The sequence below is a fragment of the Dipodomys merriami genome, unplaced genomic scaffold (genome assembly GCF_024711535.1).
Source record: "Dipodomys merriami isolate MVZ:Mamm:240054 unplaced genomic scaffold, mDipMer1.0.p SCAF_7, whole genome shotgun sequence".
Taxonomy (NCBI): domain Eukaryota; kingdom Metazoa; phylum Chordata; class Mammalia; order Rodentia; family Heteromyidae; genus Dipodomys; species Dipodomys merriami.
The window spans coordinates 14,065,406-14,086,678 of NW_027206290.1; the positions used below are offsets into that span (position 1 = coordinate 14,065,406).

At 37.2% G+C, this 21,273-nt stretch overlaps 2 protein-coding genes across 10 annotated transcripts in view; one reads left to right on the forward strand and one right to left on the reverse strand.

The window, feature by feature from the left end:
• Positions 1 to 19,368, forward strand: part of Spata1 (spermatogenesis associated 1) — a 53,848-nt gene extending 34,480 nt beyond the window's left edge. For 5 of the 9 annotated variants that reach the window (XM_070007460.1, XM_070007456.1, XM_070007457.1 and 2 more), the window contains 3 exons: positions 1,540 to 1,627; positions 5,203 to 5,267; positions 12,182 to 13,310. In XM_070007460.1, the coding sequence (XP_069863561.1) occupies positions 1,540 to 1,627; positions 5,203 to 5,225 (111 nt within the window). In that variant the 3' untranslated portion in view covers positions 5,226 to 5,267; positions 12,182 to 13,310. Of the gene's footprint in view, positions 1 to 1,539; positions 1,628 to 5,202; positions 5,268 to 6,594; positions 7,295 to 12,181; positions 13,313 to 18,736 lie in introns of those variants that run through there. The other 4 variants (XM_070007462.1, XM_070007454.1, XM_070007459.1 and 1 more) reach the window with 4 other exon arrangements.
• On the reverse strand, positions 3,558 to 20,926 carry Ctbs (chitobiase). The gene is made up of 7 exons (XM_070007463.1): positions 20,691 to 20,926; positions 17,121 to 17,259; positions 16,254 to 16,462; positions 12,162 to 12,333; positions 9,889 to 9,986; positions 9,415 to 9,576; positions 3,558 to 4,211 (listed from the first exon to the last, which is right to left on the reverse strand). Exons 1-7 carry the CDS (start codon positions 20,811 to 20,813, stop codon positions 4,020 to 4,022), a joined length of 1,095 nt encoding a protein of 364 aa, XP_069863564.1. The 5' UTR covers positions 20,814 to 20,926; the 3' UTR covers positions 3,558 to 4,019.
• Between the last annotated feature and the right edge of the window lie 347 nt (positions 20,927 to 21,273).

Consider the following 21,273-nt stretch of genomic DNA (forward strand, 5'->3'; position numbering starts at 1 on the left):
TTTTGGGTTTTTTTTTTTTGTTTTTTTGTTTTTGGTTTTTGTTTGTGTTGGTCGTGGTGCTTGGTCTGGGCCTAGGCACTGCCCCTGAGCTCTACAGCTCAAAGCTAGTACTCTACTATTGGAGCCACAGCACCACTTCCAGTTTTCTGATGATTAATTGGAGATATAAGAGTCTCACAGACTTTCCTACCTGGGCTGGCTTTGAACCATGATCCTCAGATCTCAGTCTCCTGAGTAGCTAGAATTACAGGCGTGAGCCACCAGTGCCCAGCTAGCTTAAATTTTAAATACAGAAATCAAATGTCAGTGGGTGTGGGTGTGCGCACGTGCACACTGGTCTGGGGGCTTGAACTCAGGACCTGGGCACTGTCCCTTAACTACTTTTACTCAAGGCTAGCACTATACCACTTGAGCTACAGTTCTACTTCTGGCCTTTGTTCTGGTAGTTTGGTAGAGATATGAGTCTCACTGACTTTTCTTGCTGGGGCTGGCTTTAAACCCCAGTCCTTAGATCTTAGCCTCCTGAGTAGCTAAAATTATAAGCCTCCAGTGCTTGACTCCAGAGATCAATGTTTAACTCAATATGAATTACATATTCTTATATATTATACTGGAATCAACCTAGATGTCTCTCAGTGGACAAATGAAGCAAGAAAACATAGTATATACACAATGGAACTCTATGCTTCCATCAGAAAGAATACTGGAAAAAATTATATTAAGTGAAGTAAATCAGATCCAAATAAACATAGGTTGCATGATTTCCCTCATTTGTAGTAATTAAAATGTGCCTCTAAATCTACAAGTAAACACATAGAATGTAAAAGACAAAAAAAATTGCACTTGGACCTGATAAATTAAACAGGACTCTATAAACATTTACAGTGAGACCAAATGAGGATGGATATCCTTAGGAGAGGATCACAAAGGCTCAATAGCCATGTGCATATGATCGTATAAAATGATGTCTATTGAAATGAACTTCAAGAAATGGGAAGAAGAGCTTATATTTTTTTTCTCCTTTGTCACTTTTTTATTTCTGTACCTTTTGTATGTAAGTTTATCTGGGGGAGAGTAAAAGGAAGCACAGAAATGGTGGGACAAAGGTAGAACCAATGCAGCCGTGATATTCACTAGACACTGTGTTGAAAATGAACTTGTGGGGGAGAAGGGTTTGGAGGGAACAAACTGGGAGAAACTGAGGGAAGTGGTGACACAATTTTAAAAGAAATGTATTTACTACCTGACTTATGTAACTGTAACCCTTATGTAACTATGTAACTGAGCATCACCTTTACAATAAAAATAGGTAGATGATAGATAGATAGATAGATAGATAGATAGATAGATAGATAGATAGATAGATAGATAGATAGATAGATAGATAGATAGACAGGCAGGTATCATAACTGACAAATTTGCCTGTAATAAGTGTTAGGAATTAAAGTAAAAAAGCAAAGGAGGGAAAACAGTTAAAATAGTACAAAAAACAAAGTATACACAGAAGAGTAATTTGAAGGTAATTCTTTTTTGTTTTAGATGAGAAAACAAGCAATTTCTGACATAAGAACATTGAAAACTGAACTGGCCCAGAAGAAAATTAGTCCAGCTTTTCACTCTCAATTAGGTATGTTCATTTAGCTATTTCTTTAAGTTTTTAAATATTGCAGATTAAACCATTTTTCCTCTTTATAATATATTGATTAAAAGTTTTATGTATTGGTTAAAAAGTGAAGTAAAAATGGTGTATCTTTTTCTACTTTTCATGTGGGTATTAGAATGTTTTGGGAAATATTAGATGTAATATAAACCTAAATGGTGGCTCCTTTTTGTCTTTTACATTTTCAAGTCTAATGCATTGTACACGATTGTTGGATTTGAACCCATCTTTGAAAAATATTTTTAAAAAAATCAAGTCTGGAGCTGGGAATGTGGTTGACACATGAAGACCTAGGTTTGATCCCTCAATATAACATAAACAGAAACAGTGGCTCTGGGGCTCAGTGCTAGAGAGGCTTGTGCACAGAGAGACTTGGGGCCAGAGCCCAGCCCCTGAGTTCAAACCCCAGGACTGGCAAAAAGAAAAAAAGAGTGTATATATGTATAAATTCAAGTCTGTTCTATAATAGTATTTTGTTTTTATTTTTGGTAATTTTTAGTATGAACTATAAAATCTGATTACAAGTAAAATATAGTTTTAATAAATACCAGTATATCTGCATGAAAACAGATTTAATCACATCAATTATAATATAATCTATATTATCTATAATATAATGATATAGATTATGTAGGCAGTGTTATATCTATAGAATTTTATAGTATTATCTATAATTAGATTATATAACAATCGTATAGATTATATAATCTGTATGGAATATATATATATATAGATTTAATTACATATTTATAAAAGATATATGTGTGCATGTGTGTGTGTGTTTGTGAGTATATGTATGTCTGTGCCAGTCCTGCGGCCTGAATGCAGGGATGATGTCCATAAGCTATTTTGCTCAAGCCTAGTGCTCTATCACTTAAGCCACAACTATACTCTAGCTTGTTTGGTGGTTGAGATAAGAGACTCATGGACTTCCTTGTCTGAGCTGGCTTTGAGCCACAATCCTCAGATCTTAGCCTCCTGAGTAGGTAGGATTTTACAGGAGTGAGCCACTAGTACCTGGCTGCTCACTATATTTTGAGTAAAACTAATTTTATATAAATTATGATAGAAATTGTTATCTAAGAATTGAATTTCTATAATATGTTATAAATATAAAGATAATTTTAAAATGCAAAGAGATTGTTTTAGAAATTTAATTCAATAAATACCAAGGAAATCGTTCACTTTGTAGTCACATACAAATATATAAACAGAAAATAAGATGACTGAAATATTATTTATTCCAATATTAAGGAGGTTATGCAGAGAAGACAGGATTTATTTAAATTAGAGAGCAAGGATGCAAATTGTTTGTCTATATATTTTTAATCTGTATGTCTTAATAGACTTCTCTTTTAGAAAAATTATTTGCACAAAATTAATCATTTAGAAAAATTAGAATAGCTGAGAAAATACTATCTTTACATAATTAAAAGTAAATATATAGCTATAGAAAAAGAAAAATTAAGCTATGAAAAGCTACCTAAGAAATGGATATACAGTTGTTCACAAATAAATGAATATTTGGGTAACTAGTAGTATAAATAACATTGAAAAAAACAAGTTCAACACAAACATATTCCTATTGCAAAAAGCTTTACATGTAAACCTCATAAAATAACTTGGAAAATATGAGGTAGCTCTAATTTACAAATTCAGAATATTACTAAATTATCTTCTTAAATAAATCTGATCTTTTGCATTCCTTTTCCACCTCACTCTCTCAATGTCTTGAGGTGTAAATGACTGCAGGACACACTCAGAACGCGAGTACATACTATAAGGAGTCAGAAAGCCAAACTTTATTTTCACCAGTTAGATGATGTAAAGATGTAGAATTCCAGGTTTCAAATATAAGACTTATTGTGAAAGAAAGTACAAAAAACCCACTTCTCGATTTTACTTCAAACTATACATATTCTTTTTATTAGTACATATTAATTGTACAAAATGAGTGTCATTATGACGTGTTTATACATATGGACCTTTGATCATATTCACCCCTCCATTTCTGTGACATCTCCAGATTCACATGTTTTATGAGTATGTCTGATATCAAGGGAAATGTTAGCATAGCAATTTTAGAAAGTGTTCCTATTTGTATTATAATGTTAGAACACAGAAGAATATTTATATAGTAAGTTGATGTATTTCTTACCATTTCTTCCTGGATACTTAAAAGGTGTAGTTTCTGAACTCAAAGTAGTTCTTATTTTTTATTTAGTTTTGAGTACACTAATAACTAAAGTTACAGCAATATGGCCAAAGTGTACACATTTTTTTCTCTTGAAGAATTTAGGTCTTTGATACAGAACATTTTTCTAAATCTTAGTAGTTAAACAAAAGATGTTCATCTCTGTCATAGCTTTGGCTTTAAGGCTTTCCACATTTCTTCAGTTTGCTGTTTGGCGACAGTATCTTTAGAGTAGTCAAGAGAGTTTGCATTCCACATACCAATGCCCTGTAAGTCATGGTTTTGGATATACGCTGCCTTTAAAGAAATGCTTTGAGGGTTATCATACCATACTTGATGAAAATGGCCAGCAGGATCCTACACAAGAAAATTAAAATGGAAACTTAAAGTATTCAGTACAGTGAGGAAAGAAAGTCCTTACATCCTATGATTCAGGAAGGATTCAGAAAAGATCCTATGATTCAAGAAAGGATTCTATGATTCAGAAAGGATCCTATGGTTCAGAAAGGCTGGGTGCCAGTGGCCCAGGCCTATAATCCTGACTACTCAGGAGGTGGTTCAAAGCCAGCCTGGGCAGGAAAATCCAAGAGATTTATCTCCACTTAATTAGCAAAAAGCCACAACTGGATCTATGGATCGAATGGCAGAGCACTAGCCTTGAGTGAAAAAGCTAAGATATCACTTAGGCCCTGAGTTCAAGCACCTGTATCATCATGTACAAACATACCACACAAAAGATTCAAGGAAATAATTAATGCTCACTGGCTAGCACTCTGTCACCTGAGTCATGCCTACAATCCAAGGGAGAAGCATTTTTTTAATGTCAGTACTGGAATTTGAACTCAGGGCCTGGGCATTGTCATTTAGCTTTTGCACCCAAAGTAGCACTCCACTACTTGAGCCACAGCTCCACTTCTTCTAGTATATTCTATTTAAGTTCCTTCTTATGTCCTAAGATTCTTTCCGTGATCTGATCTAAAGATTAGCAACCAAATGCACATCAGAATCATTGTAGACCTTTTAAAAGTACAGATTCCTTTGCTCCATACCACTTTAAACCTATCAAAGCAAAGCTAGGGGTGTGTGTGTGTGTGTGTGTGTGTGTGTGTGTGTGTGTGTGTGTGTGTGTGTGTGTGTGTGTGTGTGTGTGTGTGTGTGTGTGTGTGTGTGTGTGTGTGTGTGTGTGTGTGTGTGTGTGTGTGTGTGTGTGTGTGTGTGTGTGTGTGTGTGTGTGTGTGTGTGTGTGTGTGTGTGTGTTGTAATGTTCTATTAGGTGATTCTGAAATGCAATGAAAGTTCGGAATCACTATTGTGATCCACTAAAACCAGTGTTTTGTATTTTCTGCAGTTCCTGGAAGTGTGCCTAGCTAGGGGCTTCAGGAATGATTTTTATCTATGATGAATCAGCCAAAGGTAATGGGAATGGGGGAGGAAAGACTCTCATTTTGTCAGTCTTACAAAATTGATTCTTTTTAAAAGACTACTACAAGTGACTCCATCAGTGACTTTAGAACCATAAACTCTAGAACCATAAACTAGATAATGGTACCTTCTACCCTATAAAAACCTCCTCGCCGGACAAGAGATAAAAGACAACCAGGGTCTGGTTGCTCACACCTGTAATCCTAGCAACTCAGGAGACTGAGATCTGAGGATGAAGGTTTAAAGCCAGCCCAAGCAAGAAAGTCTGTGAGACTCTTATCTCCAGTTAGCCACCAAAATGCCAAAAGGATCAAAATATACCAAGACCAAAGTGGATCTGTGGCTAAAGTTGTAGAGTGCTAGCCTTGAGCAAAAAAAAAGCTCAGGGACAGTGCCCAGGCCCGGAGTTCAAGTGCCAGAATCAACACCCCTACCTTCAATAAAGGTAAGTAGGTAGGTAGGCAGGTAGGAAGGTAGGCAGGTAGGCAAGTAGGGAGGTAGGTAGGTAGGTAGGTAGGTAAGTAGGAAGGAAGAAGGGAGGAAGGGAGGGAGGAAGGGAAGGAAGGGAAGGAAGGAGGGAGGGAGGGAGGGAGGGAGGAAGGAAGGAAGGAAGGAAGGAAGGAAGGAAGGAAGGAAGGAAGGAAGGAAGGAAGGAAGGAAGGAAAAAAAGAAAAGACTGACTAAAGATAATTTTCTGATTTTATATACATTTGAGACTACTGAAGGACAACACTAAATGAATGCCAGTAATATATTGTATTGGACTGACTAGAGTTTGAACTCAAGGCTTCATGCCTGCTATGCAGGCACTCTCCTGCTTGAGCCATGCATCCAGCCCAAATGCCAGTAATGTTTAATGGTAGAACTTGGTAAATGAATAAACTGTGGTATACTTTAATATGGTAGATTCCTTATATTCAAGAATATCTCATTTAAAAAACAATCTCATTTTATATCTTGTGCCCCATTCTCTTTTTTTGGTTTGGTTTGTGATTTATTTAGGCCAGGCTGACTTCAAACTCCATCCTGCTGTGTTAGCCTTTCAAGGGGTAGAATTAGACAAGTCACTACCACCACACCCAATTGTTATCCCATCCTTTAACATTTTTAGATGAAACCATGCATAATGCTCTAAAGTCTGTAAATAATATGAAAGATTTTTGAAGATTCAAAGGCAAACTCAAAGGTATACCCATTTTGAATATGCCATCATTCTAGCCAATAACTGAACATTTTTAATATTGTTAAGTGTCTCAAAATAGGGAATGATCAAACAGTAAATTGGTTGATTTAAGCATTATTAAAACATGCTTTCCAGAACATTGAGTCCAAGATGAAACTGCTATTGCAGAAGCAGAATGAATCTCTTCAAACAAAATGGAAACTGGATTTTTTTACTACTACATAATGAATAAAAAAGAGAAATGTAGCATTTATAAACGAGACTCTTTTCTAAAGTGCCATATTAAATGGCCTCCAATGCTCACTAGAATGTTTTCTTAATTCTTTGACCTCAGAGAATATGTTCTGGTTAGATTATAGTTACCAAAACACAGTCAGATAGAAGGAGTACATTCTGGTGTTTGAAAGTATAAAACAATAAGTATATAGTCCACAAAAACCTACTATGTATTTTATGAAGATTTAGAGGACAGAAGCCCAGAGGTGCCATACATAAATAAATCATGAAAGAGAAAAAGGCTAATTCAGTGCATGTTGTATGCATGGGTTGAAATATCACATTAAACTCCATTAATATGTACAATTTATATATTAATCAAAACATTTTTAAATGAAGAAATGTGTCTAAGAAATTAAATATATACACTTAATGTACACACTTAATAGAAACTAAAAGGGTGTGGTTATCAGAAGCCATAGGTGGGTGAATGTGTTATTGGCCAAAGGACACAGTACTTCAGATAAATATAAGAAATAAGTTCAAGGGATCATTTGTACATCATCATGACTACTGTTAACAGCAATGAACTACAGATGATAATTGCTGAACTTTTAAGTAAGCTCACCATAAAAATATGTGAAGTAATGTGTGTCAGCAGTTTGATTTAACCATTATTTCAGTGTATGCATATAAAAAACATTTGTACACTGTAAACATATATATACATATATAAATTTTTCTTGTTCATTAAAGTCTTTAGAAAAAATATATTCCTGCATCTTATAACTCATTAAAGAAAATAAGTCAGGGATAAGAAAAACCAGCATATTGAAGTATGGACTATCATTTCATGTTATTACATATTATAAATATAGCTATAGTAATTATGTTTTAAATTAAATGTAATTGAGTATCAAAGTTGTTATAAATTATACTCATGAAACACTATTCCCCTATGTGTTTCAGAGATAGCTATGATATTGGGGGTTCCATGTTAAATAATTAAGTGGCTTTATATATTATAGCACTTCTTAAATCCTTTAACAACTTAGAAATCTCTAAGACATATGGTATACAGTGTTTTCTAAATATTTTTGACCAAGGAATGTATGTGTGCATGTATATGTGCGTGTTTGTATGTGTGTATAATATTAACAATTCTCAGAAAAGAGGATTATAATACATCCTAATTTAACTAATAGGGTTATAATTTTGAATCTGAAGTTTGGAAGGCTGTATCTTTTTATTTTTTTGGTCGGTCGTGGGGCTTGAACTCTGGGCCTGGGCGCTGTCCCTCAGCTCTTCAGCTCAAGTCGAGCGCTCTACCACTTGAGCTACAGCGCCACTTCCAGTTTTCTGGTGGTTTATTGGAGATAGGAGTCTCACGATCTCTCCTGCCTGGGCTGGCTTTGAACCGCGATCCTCAGATCTCAGCCTCCTGAGTAGCTAAGATTACAGGCGTGAGCCACCAGTGCCCGGCTTATATATCTTATATAAGCTTAACATATATATCCTATGTAATTGATACATAGGCTCTATGTGTATATTAATTCTAATTTATTCTATATAGTAGTGTGTTGGTTGCCATATTTTATAAATGAGTATCAGATAATAAGTCAAAAACATTTATCTTGACCAGGTATCAGTGGCTCATGCCTACAATCCTTCATACTCAGGAGGCTGAGATCTGAGGATCTTGGTTCAAAATCAGTCTGAGCAAAAAAGTCCATGAGCCTCCGTCTCCAATTTTCCATCAAAAATTGCTGGACTCACCAAGCACAAGTAGCTTATGCCTATAATTTTAGCGAGGATCACAGGTTGAAGCCAGCTTGGATGAATAAATCTATCTCCAGGTTACCAGCAAAAACTTAGAACAGGAGGCATGGTTCAAGTGGAAGAATGCCATCCATGAGTGAAAAAGCTGAGAACATGAGGCCCTGAGTTCAATCCCTGACTCTGGTGCATACACACACACACACTAGAAATCTCTCCAGCATTAACTTATAGCATTTTAGGACAAGGAACATAATGTAAAATGCTCTGATTATTTGTACTTCAATCTTTAAGACTTGAAAATGTTTTTATGCTAAATGTTAATTTTGAGAATCAAACATTTCTTTGTCTATCTGGTATAGCATTTTAGTATTCAAAACTATAGCAATACAGTATTCAAATATTACCTGTCATAATCACTAATAGTTTACTGTATTTCTTCAGGCTTCCTTCTATATATTTCCCCCCACAAGACCAGAAGTCCAACTCAGTATCTGATGCTTTCACTCACTGACTGTATTCTACCACCTAAGCCATTTAATATTACATATAATCTTTAACATTACATATAAGTTATTTTAATAATTAATTTGAAAGGTAACAAGTTTTGCATTGTAAAGCCTATGATGATATTTCCTCTCAGCCTTATTCTGCCCTGAGTCTCATCAGAAGCTTTAGGCTACTTTGAAATGGAGTCATTTAGAACTAGTAACCTATTTTTGGCCTAAAGACCTTTCAAAAGATGACATCTTAACTGTCGACTATTGGGAAAGACCTGTTTATGATGTGCGTATTTTTATATTTCATCTAAAATGAAGTGGCCCAAGAAGGATGTTATATTATTAGCACAACTTGAATTGTTCCCCAGGAAACTAGAGTTCTTGATGACATACATTCATAGACAAGTTTACTCATGTTAACAGCATAACATATAGTTATGAAAATTAAGACAATATATCTTACTTTATAGTTATAATAAGGAGCCTGTTGATCTTTATTCCATTGACTTCCAGAAAAAGAACTATTTATTTGCTTCATGATGGTTTTATAGGGCACCTGACGTCCTGCAGCATCACTACAAGGAGCCCCCCGGAAAGGGACTTTTGCAATGGTACAAATGTGCTCCTAGAAAAAAAAATGTTTGTAAAGTAGACTATCAAGTAACTCTTAAGACCCAAACAGAAGAAAAATTAAAACCCATAGTTAGAAATTAAATAAAAGCTACAAATAGACAAACTATCTCTAAAGAATAAAAGTTAAATAATTCCTAACTGAAAAAAAGGTATAACATTCAGAAGCATCTATGGGACTAAATAATTAAAAACAAATATTTAGTCTCAACTTGTATTTCAAAATTTTTATATAAATTGGTTATATAGTCATAGAGATACAAAATATATAATTGTGGGGAATTAAATACAAACAACCTCTTCTTACCTCAGATAGATTCAGGCAGGTATAATCATAACCATACCAGGGAACACCCATTACAAGTTTCTTAGGGTTAATGCCCATCTTGATGTAGTCATTATATCCTAGTCAGAGGGATAGAAAAAACTTAGCTTACCCTTCCTATATCTATAAATGCATTCATACAAATTATGCAACCATTCGGAATTTTGGTTTGTAAACACAGGTACACTTATGCAAAATTCCAATTGTGTTTCTCTACTATGATATTATAAAAGTCAACACTGAAGAACTATAACTCCTGCTGGGAGTGTGGCTTGGTAGTAAATGTGAATCCCTAGCACATTTGATGCCTTGGGTTCAACCCACAGCATTTTGTGAGAATGAATGAATGAATGAAAAAAATTCAGTTTATTACATCTTTATTTCTAAAACGATTTCTTTTGAGTAAGATAAAACATCCAAAATAATTCTGATCATATTAAAACAAAATTCAGAAAATACAACTCTAGGGCTGGGAAGGTGGCTCAGTGGTAGAGCGCTTGCCTTGCATGCATGAGGCCCTGCGTTTGATTCCTCAGCACCACATAAGCAAAAAAAAAAAAAGCCGAAAGTGGCGCTGTGGCTCAAGTGGTAGAGCACTAGCCTTGAGCTGAAGAGCTGAGGGATAGCGCCCAGGCCCAGACTTCAGGCCCCACGATCAGACCCCCCCCAAAAAATACAACTCTAGAAAGAATGGCATCTTGATCTCATGAATAAGCTATAAAGATGATACATTTGTTTTATTAGATTCTAAAGTTTCAAACAAGTTCTATAAATCATATACTTCTTGGCAGCAATGCACTCAAAATTTCCAATTGAAAGCATAAATGCCCCATGTTTTACAAATATCACAGAAGTAAACAAAAAGAGAGATGAATAAATGCTAGACCTACCAATCCTTTTCCTGTCCAGTGCTGAAAACATGTTTTCCTACCATGAAATATTCCTTGACTATCCAGAGTGTTGAGTTAAATAAGTTTATTGTTTTTCAGAGCCTTTAATGTTACTTGCTCTGTTAAATATTTTAAAATAGGGATGGGGAATGCTTCATTTCCAAGCATATGTGAAAATTAACGTGTTATTTACAGTGTACAATATCTTTTCCATTGGGTGATACAGAGTTGGGATTCCTGAATTAAATAATTGCTTTATAATTATAAAGTTGTTATAAGTTATGATTTTCCGAATTTCAACAGAATATGTTTATGACCAGACTAATGTATCCAAACAATTAGGATATGATGAAAAATGAGGCCAGATTCTAACATTTCAATTTCTATATGAAAAAGAAAAAATATTTACATAACAAAAGTAACTGCTCTAGAAATTTCATCTAAGTTCAAAAGCCAGCAAACCATCTTTTATTCAATTGGTGGGAAATAACCCAATATGAATTTATTCTTTTTTCCAGTACTGGGGTTTGAACTCAGATCTTCCCATTTGCTATTCTTTGTGCTTTAGTTTACTTTTCAGAGTCACATTTTTGCCCAGAGTTGACCTTAGACTGAAAACTTCCTACCTATGCCTCCTGAGCTAACCCAAATTTTGTAGAGAAAAATACAAAGACCAAATCATATGAATGGGAGGTCATTGGTATTCTCAGTTCTAATAGTAATACAATATTTAATATGCTGCAAATACTAATATTGAATAATATAAAGTTGCTGGGCAGGATGGTGCACATTTGTAATTCTAACATTTGAGATGTTAAAATAGAATCAAGAGAGACCATACTAGGCTGCATAGTGAGAACTTGTCTCAAAATCAACACACACACACACACACACACACACACACACACACACACACACACACATCAAAATAACAAAAAGATAAAGCCAATTCTGTTCATCCGTGGTTGGTACTCATAATTATCTTTTCTCTTTAACTAAGGATTATTTTAACAAAAACATTCTGTCAGAGTCTAGATAAATATCTTCCTTAAGTGACTGCATGGCAAAAATGTTAGACTTGAAGTTGGAGTCCCAATATATAATACTTAATAGTTGTATAACCATCTATAATAGAGGGTTAGTGATAATATAGCTATCTCACAAGGTTATTACAAGAATTAAGTGAAAACTTCAAAGTTTTAAAACATTTTGTAACTATTAAAGCCCTCCAAACAAGTGATTTTTACGTTTCAAGTATGCTTTACATATAGAAAGGATATGCAAATAATTTAGGAGTATTAAAAGATACCTGATGTCTGCAGTTGTGGAGTTAATACAACTAATGATCATTCTGTAGATTCTTACCAGTTAATGTCTGATTATAGGGAGCATTGGCTGCTGCAACACATTCTGACCAGACCTGACTTTGTTCATCATAAGACATCACAAAAAGAAAGTCACAAGCATCTGCAATTCCAGTATAATTATAGCATCTTCTGTCTATGTTTTTTGGAGACCAAGCTACATCAAAGGTTACCTTTGAGAAACATAATATGTCACATAATATAATCAAACATGCATATAATAGCAGATGTTTTTATTATGTATTTTCTTGCTTCACACTACAGTAGGAAAAAAGAACTGCTTACAGTGCATGAATTTAAGATTTGACACTAAGAAATATATTTTTGACATCAGACTGGCCTATATGTGTGTATTTGGATGTACAATTGCCGGGAGAAAGACATTATACAGAAGAGGAGTTTTACACTCAATTATCTTCAGACCCTGGACTGGTAGTTCAGCTGATTAAAATAAGCAGGTTTAATGGCAAATGAAGAATAAAGACACAGTAAAAAATGCAAATATAAAAGTTATTAAAAGTAGTTGCCCGTCAAGTTGACACAACCTGGCTATAGTGTACCTGATTCACAATCATATTTCATGGCTTTGGTCTAATATTACAGTTAGAGAACTGTAGAGTTTTATGGTGCACAGTTACAAGCTTTTCAACTCAAAATGCTGAAAACACTCTTATTTTATGGAAATATTCTAATAAAACTTAAGTGACATATTATCTTTCAAATGAATGGTGACCAAGCATTCAGTAAGCCAAAGCTTCTTCAAAATATCTGTTTAGTGCTTTAACTAAATATTACTACACATTATTTTAATGTATGGAAGAAATTCTTTAAAATCCCAAAATTCTTTTAGTTAATATAATAAAAATTTGAGACACTTGAAGTAAAATTTTTATAATTGGCTAGTTTATCTTAGCAAAACTCTTTCGAGACTTTCTCAAAGTTCTCTTTATACTTCTTCAGGTATTACTTAAAAATAAGGTTACAAACCTTTCTTAGTTCTACACTAAAATAGGTTATAATACGAAATGTGTACATATTGGTCCCATCTGTCATTGTCTACAATTTAAAACAGAAGCTGTATTATAGTAATAGGAAAAATAAATGACTACCTCAAGCAGAGTTTCAACTATATTTTGTTATTCCATTTCAATTCCATTTTGTTATTCCATCCCTATCTCCTGAATACTAAGACTATCTTCCTGTCATAGTTGATCTTATATTAATGAGAAAGTAGCATATTATCTCATATTAGACAAGAAATCAAAGACTTAGATTATAGTCGTGGCTTGATTCTAGTCTTAGTCTTGGCTTAGATTCTAGTCTTAATGAAGTTCTTTTTATTTGTTTATTTGGTAGTACTAGGGTTTAAACTCAAAACCTGGCACTTGACTAATAGGTGCTCTACCACTTGAGCCACCAGCCTTCGGCTCCATTTTAATATGCTAAGTCACTTAAGGTATCTGTATATGAAATATGCAATATGAATATAAATATATGAATATAAAATGACAGTTTAGAAAGAAATCTTCAAGGAAGTTTTCAGCTCTTCTAGTTCACTTTTTTTCTGGTTGAGACTGAGACCCAAACTTGGTATCTGACATTTTTGCTTAGATACTGAGAAATACTAGGTAGCATATGAGCCATGCTTCCAACCCTTCTAGCTCTTTACTTCTGTGAATACAATTTTGTGAACATAAATAAGCCAACTTTCCCACTCCAGACTCCATTTTGGTCTTTTTTTCCTAGTCACCAGTTTAAGGACCAATGGACCATGTTCTGACTCTTTTCTTCCCTCAAACTTGATATGTAAAATGTTTAAGTTACAAAATGTAACTTCACATTTTCCTTTGAGTAGTTTTTCAAAAGTTATTCTTTCCCTTCCTTTTCACTAATCACTTCATACAACAAATACTTACTAAACATTTGTTGAGTGCTCAGATTATGGAATCCTCTCGTTCCATACTGTAAATCTCTACTTACTGGACAGTTGAATAAATACATTCTAGTCTTCCTTACTCAATTATTTATTTACTTATTTATTTGTTTATGTGGTTGTACATAGGGATTTCAGTATCAGAAGTGCACAATGCATCATGATCAATGTCACACTTTCTGTCATTCTCTCCATTTTCCCCATCCCATCTCTACCCTCAAATTATACAGTTCAATTTTTACATAATGTCAGTAAATATAATGGCTGTATTTGCTCACACTTTCTCCCTCCACTTGTTCTCTTCTGTCTTTGTATACTACTACAGAACCTCTCAAAACACTACTTTCCACACATAATCCATTACATACAGAATACTCCCCTACCCAGTATCCCAGTATCATGCCTATAATCCTAGTTACTCAGAAAGCTGCTATCTGAGGATTGTGGCTCAAAGCCAGCAGCAGACATATCCAAAGATTCTTATTTCCAGCTAACCAGCAAAAAGCCAGAACTGGGGTATGACTTGTGGTACAGGGTCAGCTATGAACAAAACAGCAGAGTCAGAGCTTAAGGCCCTGAGTTCAAGCCCCAGTGTTAGAACAACAACAACAAAAAAACCCCACAAAAACATAACCCCCCCCACACACACACACAAACACAGAGGAAACAAAAGAGTATACTCAGATATTCTAGGTCTTTTACAATCTGTCCTGCATTTGCAATTGTTCCTTCCACTGATTAACCTAATATAAGCTTGGCATAGTTGTCTAAATTGTTTCACTAACCCTCAAATATGGAAATAGATATTCCTTCTCAAGGTCTCTTTATCTTGTCCTTGGAACTGGAAAATAGGCTGTTTTCCACATACCAATTCTAGCCTACTAGTAACAACTAGCTAAAAATCAAAAGTAAATTTTCTGAGATCAAAACTTGTGAAGAGAAGGGCAAAGTACATTGAATGTCAGGTGCTTGCTATTCTTCATCTGTGGTGTATTCATCTGAAAAGGTGAATTCCATAGTGACAGACCTCCCTACTCACCTAAAATCATATGTCCTTATGTCATTCTTATTATTCTACCTACAATTCTAAAATATATATGAACAACATACTAGAAACTGAAAATGCAGGTCTCTAGGCTCTATCCCAGACTCAAGCACAGTCAGCTGATTGTGAGACTGGGTTAAGAATAGCGGCATTAGCTGGTTGCTAATGCTTGTAATCCTACGACTCAGGAAGCTGAGATCTGAGGACTACAGTTCAAAACCTGCCCAGGCAGGGAAGTCCATGAGACTCTTTTTTTTTGGGGGGGGGGGGGAGGTCCGGTCATGGGGGCCTGAACTCTGGGCCTGGGCGCTGTCCCTCAGCTCTTCAGCTCAAGGCTAGCACTCTACCACTTGAGCCACAGCACCACTTCCAGCTTTTTTTTTTTTTTTTGCTTATGTGGTGCTGAGGAATCAAACACAGGGCCTTATGTAACATGCAAGGCAAGCGCTCTACCACTGAGCCACCTTCCCAGCCCTCCATGAGACTCTTATGTTCAATTAACCACCAGAAAACTGGAAGTGGAGTTATGGCTCGTGTGTGTGTGTGTGTGTGTGTGTGTGTGTGTGTGTGTGTGTGTGTGTGTGTGTGTGTGTGTGTGTGTGTGTGTGTGTGTGTGTGTGTGTGTGTGTGTGTGTGTGTGTGTGTGTGTGTGTGTGTGTTATGGCTCGTGTGTGTGTGTGTGTGTGTTATGGCTCGTGTGTGTGTGTGTGTGTGTGTGTGTGTGTGTGTGTGTAATGGATTAAACTTTTTTTTCTGTTAGTACTTGGGATTGAACTAAGGGCCTTGTGTCTTGCCCAGACTAGCCTTGGATTGGGATCCTCATAGCTCTACTTTCTAATTACTGTGATTACAGGTAGGCACCCACCATGTCCAAGTATTTAATACTGATAACCCCGCTTTCAAGGAAAGTAAGTGAACAATCTAGTGTTTTATTTTTAGGTGAACAGAGTACAGACTTAGGACCATAAAATTACTTGAATAAGCATCAAAAGAGCAAAATAATGTTTAATGAATACATGCTGAAATCTTCGGTTACTATAAACTAGAATCAGATCTTCATAATCCATTTTGATATGGAAAAAATAGAGTTTTAAAAGAAAATGAGTGTTTTTTACCTGTGATCCCTCAATCTCACGATGGAAAGAGTCTGTGGTTTCTTTGACTAAAGCTGTTAATGCATCATATTCAGGTGATGAACAATTAACTTCTTGCTCTATGTCTAGATTAATCCCATCCATATACTGAGTTTTGGCCAATTTAACTTTCTGAGTTATCCAGGATGCTCTGAAAGTGGGATTAACAATATCCTTTAGGGATACATCTCCTGTGGATGAAATACATATCATCTGAACATATGCTTTTCAGTTAAATGCCATTTCTTTGTCACAGGCACATTTCCAAAGAAACCATGTCTTCAAAGATAATAATGTCATTATTTTTGCAACACTAAGCCTCCAGGTTTTCCAAGTAAAGAAATATTATACCAAATAATAGAAAGACATTGCTCACTAATCTCCAAAGTAACTATTATGATAAAAATATAAATTAGAAGCAGAAATTGATAAAGGTCTGCATGCCAATTAGTCACATTTTGTTCAAGCCAAACATAATTCTTTAAAATTATCCCTGATTTATGTAACTGTAACCCCCCTATACATCACCTTTATAATAACAATTAAAAATATATCTTTGTAAAATGAATTTTTTAGTATTTAAGAGATATTATTTAAGAAGCATTTAAAATGGGCGCCGGTGGCTCACGCCTGTAATCCTAGCTACTCAGGAGGCTGAGATCTGAGGATCACGGTTCAAAGCCAGCACGAGCAGGACAGCACCCAAGCCCAGAGTTCAAGCCCCACTACAAAAAAAAAAAAAAAAAAAAAAAAAAACTCAGTTAAAAAAAGACTTCTAAGTCAAGGACTATAGCAGTGATGCAGGTAAATTTATCAGGTTGCTGATCCATATATCTGACAAGAACATACCTTTTAGCACTATTCTGGCTCCTTTTGAATGGGCATAGCACATCAATTCCGCGTCGTATTTCCCAAAAGCTGCCACAGTTGTAATTTGTGACCAATCATAAGATTTCCAAGTTTTCTGTCCAACATCAAATACAAAGACCTGCCAGAACAACAGGGCAAAGAACCATCACCTAAATTCATATACTGCAAACCATCTGAATAAAGTTGCCACCAGCATATGCCAGGCACTTATGGTGAGTTCTGTTAGGGATTTCAATTTAATTAGTAAGAGGAATAATTAGCCCTGCGAAGTGGGGAAGGATGGACCAAGAAGAAATCATTCCAAGTGCCAACGCATGAAAGCAGAGTGTATATAGTTTTATAAATATTTAGTATGGCCAACATGTACATATTTAGAATGGAATTTGGAGAGCACAAGAAGTACCAGAGTGGTAAGTAGGGATTAAGTTATAAAAAGCCTTTATTCTGAAAGAAAGGGGGAGAACAAAAGCATCTTTTAAAAGAAAAAGGTATGCATTTGGAAAAATCCCTTCAACTGAAGAGGGAAATAGACCACAACTGGAATCAGAATAGGGGAATTGTTGGATAAATCCAAGGAAAAAACTGATGATTTCAAGTAAAACTGGAGTGTAAAAGTTTAAGTGACTAGATTTGAGGAAGTTCTAAGGAGGTAACAGAGCTTTGTTACTACTAAAGGCAAGAGAAAGAAGTTCGGTAATATTCAAGTTTCTAGCAGTTCCAGCTGGAGTTCAGTCTAATTCTAAAACAGTTGATGTTACCCTTCTCTGGCAATTTTTTCCCATAGATAATTCTAGAAGCATACAAGGGTCATATATAATTCTTCTATCCTGGGGCTATTTATATTGATTTGACAAATATTTTTGAGTTCTAGTCATATAGGAGTATTTTGCTAGCACTAAGAACAGAGAGGTAAACAGGAGAGGTAATAAAGGCACAGTAATCCTGATTGTGTGTGGAACCATAAAACAAGTTATGTGGTGACAAGATCCAGTGGTACTGCATAGACCATGGATTTATCTTAGGATCCATGGAACTCCATAAGCAGGAATGAGGTATAAGATTTGTATTGAGGGGCTGGGGAGTTGGCTCAGTGGTAGAGCGCTTGCCTTGCATGCCTGAGGCCCTGGGTTCGATTCCTCAGCACCACATAAGCAAAAAGGAAAAAGCTGGAAGTGGCGCTGTGGCTCCAGTGGTAGGGCACTAGCCTTGAGCTGAAGAGCTGAGGGACAGTGCTCAGGCCCAGAGTTCAGGCCCCACAACCGGACCCAAAAAAAAAAAAAGATTTGTATTGAAAAGACAGACATGAGGGCTGGGAATGTGGCTTAGTGGTAGAGTGCTTGCCTAGCATGCATAAAGCCCTGGGTTGATTCCTCAGTACCACATTAAAAAAAAAAAGCCAGAAGTGGCTCTTGGCTCAAGTATTGGGAGTGCTAGCTCAGGGACAGTGCCCAGGCCCTGGGTTCAAGCCCCAGGTCTGGCAAAAAAAGACAGGCTTGGGGGAACCACTATAAGAAGACTAGATGGAGATGAGGCAGTTTCAGCAGCCATTTCTGACTTTTCTTAATCTTACCCTCCTTCTTGTTCTTGCTTTTCAGAATTAACAAGGTAACTTACTTTTCTGCTATGCAACTGCCCAATGAAATAATTGCAGAATGGAAAATTGAATGTCCCACTGGATGCGTATTTTATTAAACCTTACCACTTATTCCAATTTTAGTTCTGATAAGATTGAATTCGTTAAACCAGGAGCTAGTAGCTTACACCTAACCACTCAAAAGGCTCAGATCTGAGAACCACAGTTCAAAGCCAACCCTGATAAAGTCCCTGGACTCTTGTTTCTAATCAACCACCCAAAAAAAGCCTGAACTGGAGCTATGGTTATAGTAGTAGAATGTCAGCCTTGAGCAGAATAAACTAAGGGAAAGCACCCAGGCCAGTTTAAGACCCAGTACTGGCATAATAAAAATAATAAAGATTCAATCTGATTAATACTAGAAGCTTGTGATATCACTGAAACCTTAACTGGATGAACCAACTAAAAATATAAAGGAAGTGGGGTTGAAAGGTCTGGGTTCAATCCACAGCAAAATCCTCAAACATGTACCTGTGTATAAATGGAGATCACATAATCTAGTATTGAAAAATATACAGGAAAATCCAGTAAAGGACCCATTGCTATAACATGAGCATAATTTTGCTGCTTTGTATAATTGATTTTCGAAATATTCACAAATACTCCTTCTGTGTATTACAATAAATATTGTAGCACAGTGTACAACAATAAATCTTCTGGATTATTAAAACAGATAAGCAAACTAAATGATGAATTGGAAGGCCATTAGACTGAAAGCAACAATGCCTTGGGTTTTTAAAGAGCAAACTAATTTTAACAGGAAAGTGCAATGTCAACTTTACTAGTCAGAATAACTCGCTTAAGTAGGGACTTTCCACAGATTGTACCCAAATAAGCCAAACGTATATCTAGAGCCAGTCAAGTTACTTGGCTTTCACTTCTGAGCCTCTAATCAAACTTTGTTTTTCTTTTAAAGTGACACTAGACAGATTCTCTGAAACATTTAACTTTTTTTTTTTTTTTTGCTGATCCTGGAGCTTGAACTCCAGCCTGGACACTGTCCCTGAGCTTTTTTATTTTCATTTATTTTGCTCCAGGCTAGCACTCTGCCACTTGACTCACAACTCCACTTTTGGCTTTTTTTTTTTTTTTTTTTTTGTACTTAATTGGAGCTAGGTTTACAGGGTCAGCCACCTGAGCCCAGCAATTAACCACTTTTATTTCTTCGCAAACAAGGCATACATACTTAAAAAAAAAAAAGACATCTCTATGTTCTTCCTTCAAAATTAATCTGCTGGATTAAGATCTAGGACCTGTTCCTAGTCTACAAAGTATTTTTTCTTCAGACTGAACCTTGACTTTGTCTGATTTCTGCAAGTCATCAAACTGCAGTCAGGTCCTCTTAATATTGCTTTCAAAAGGGTATCTGGTTAATTGTTACCCAAAGCTTTATAAACGGTTGTATTAGAATGAAAAATTACTGAGAGGCCTATTTTTGCTGAGGTGCCATAAAAGAAATGAATAATAGGTAATACAGATCTCTGATCTATATTACATGTATATGCTCTGGTGGCTCACGCCTGTAATCCTAGCTACTCTGGAGGCTGAGATCTGAGGATCGCGGTTCAAAGCCAGCCCTTAGCAGGAAAGACCGTGAGACTTAACTCCAATAAACCACCAGAAAACCGGAAGTGGCGCTGTGGCCCGGGGTAGTAGGAACTAGCCCTTCGCCAGAGAGCTCGGGTACGGCAACCAGGCCCCTGGTTCTACGGCTCAAGGCAGGCAGAACGCCAGTCCGGACGCCGGGCTCCTCCACAATGAGTCCCCACGGCTCGGGAAGGAGCTGGCGGGCTTCTGCGGCGCCGTGAGCGGGCGTCACGCAGCCCCGGAGCGCCCGCGAGGCGGAGGGCCCACGGCTCGGACTGCCGCTCGAGTCTGCACCCACCGCTCCGCTCCCAGCCCCTCGGCGGCCTGACCTCGAAGTCGGGGCGGTGGCGGACCGGGCGGCAGAGCGCGGGCTCCGAGCACGGGCAGCGGGCCCCGGCCACCAGCGGCAGCGCCAGCAGGCGCCACCACGTAGCGAGCCCGGACGTGGACATGCCGGCACCGGCGGCGCGACCCCAGTCCTCCGGCCGGGCTGCAGGGCGGGCCAGGGCGCGGGTCCTCAGCGCGGCGGGGCGGAGCAGGAAGGGGCAGGGCAGGAGCCCGCTCGGGTCTGGCGAGGAGCCCGGCGCTCCGAGGGAGGGGCGGAGCCTGCTGCTCACTAGGGAGGGGGCGGAGCCTGCTGCTCAGAAGGGAGGGGCGGAGCCTGCTGCTCACTAGGGAGGGGGCGGAGCCTTCCCCTGGAGGGCGCTTCTCTGGCCAATCCGTGACGTGCGCGGAGCATGGGTGAAGGTGGAAGACCTGGGGGGTCCGTCTCGTTTAGCTGCGACTCCCGGGACGCCCAGAAAGGAGGTGGTTAGCTTAGACAACCGTCATTCCTCCCAAGCGCCCTTGATCCCCCTCCGCCCTCCGAAGTCCTTGGCTCTGCGTCGTGATGCACACTCCTTGTGGACTCCC

Coding starts and splice junctions, on each gene's coding strand:
- Ctbs (XM_070007463.1), bottom strand. CDS start 20,813: ATGTCCACGTCCGGGCTCGCTACGTGGTGGCGCCTGCTGGCGCTGCCG. Junction 9,987..12,161: donor CTATAATCAGACATTAACTG/GTAAGAATCTAC, acceptor CCCTCTGACTAG/GATATAATGACTACATCAAG. Junction 9,577..9,888: donor CCTGCCTGAATCTATCTGAG/GTAAGAAGAGGT, acceptor TTTTTTTTCTAG/GAGCACATTTGTACCATTGC.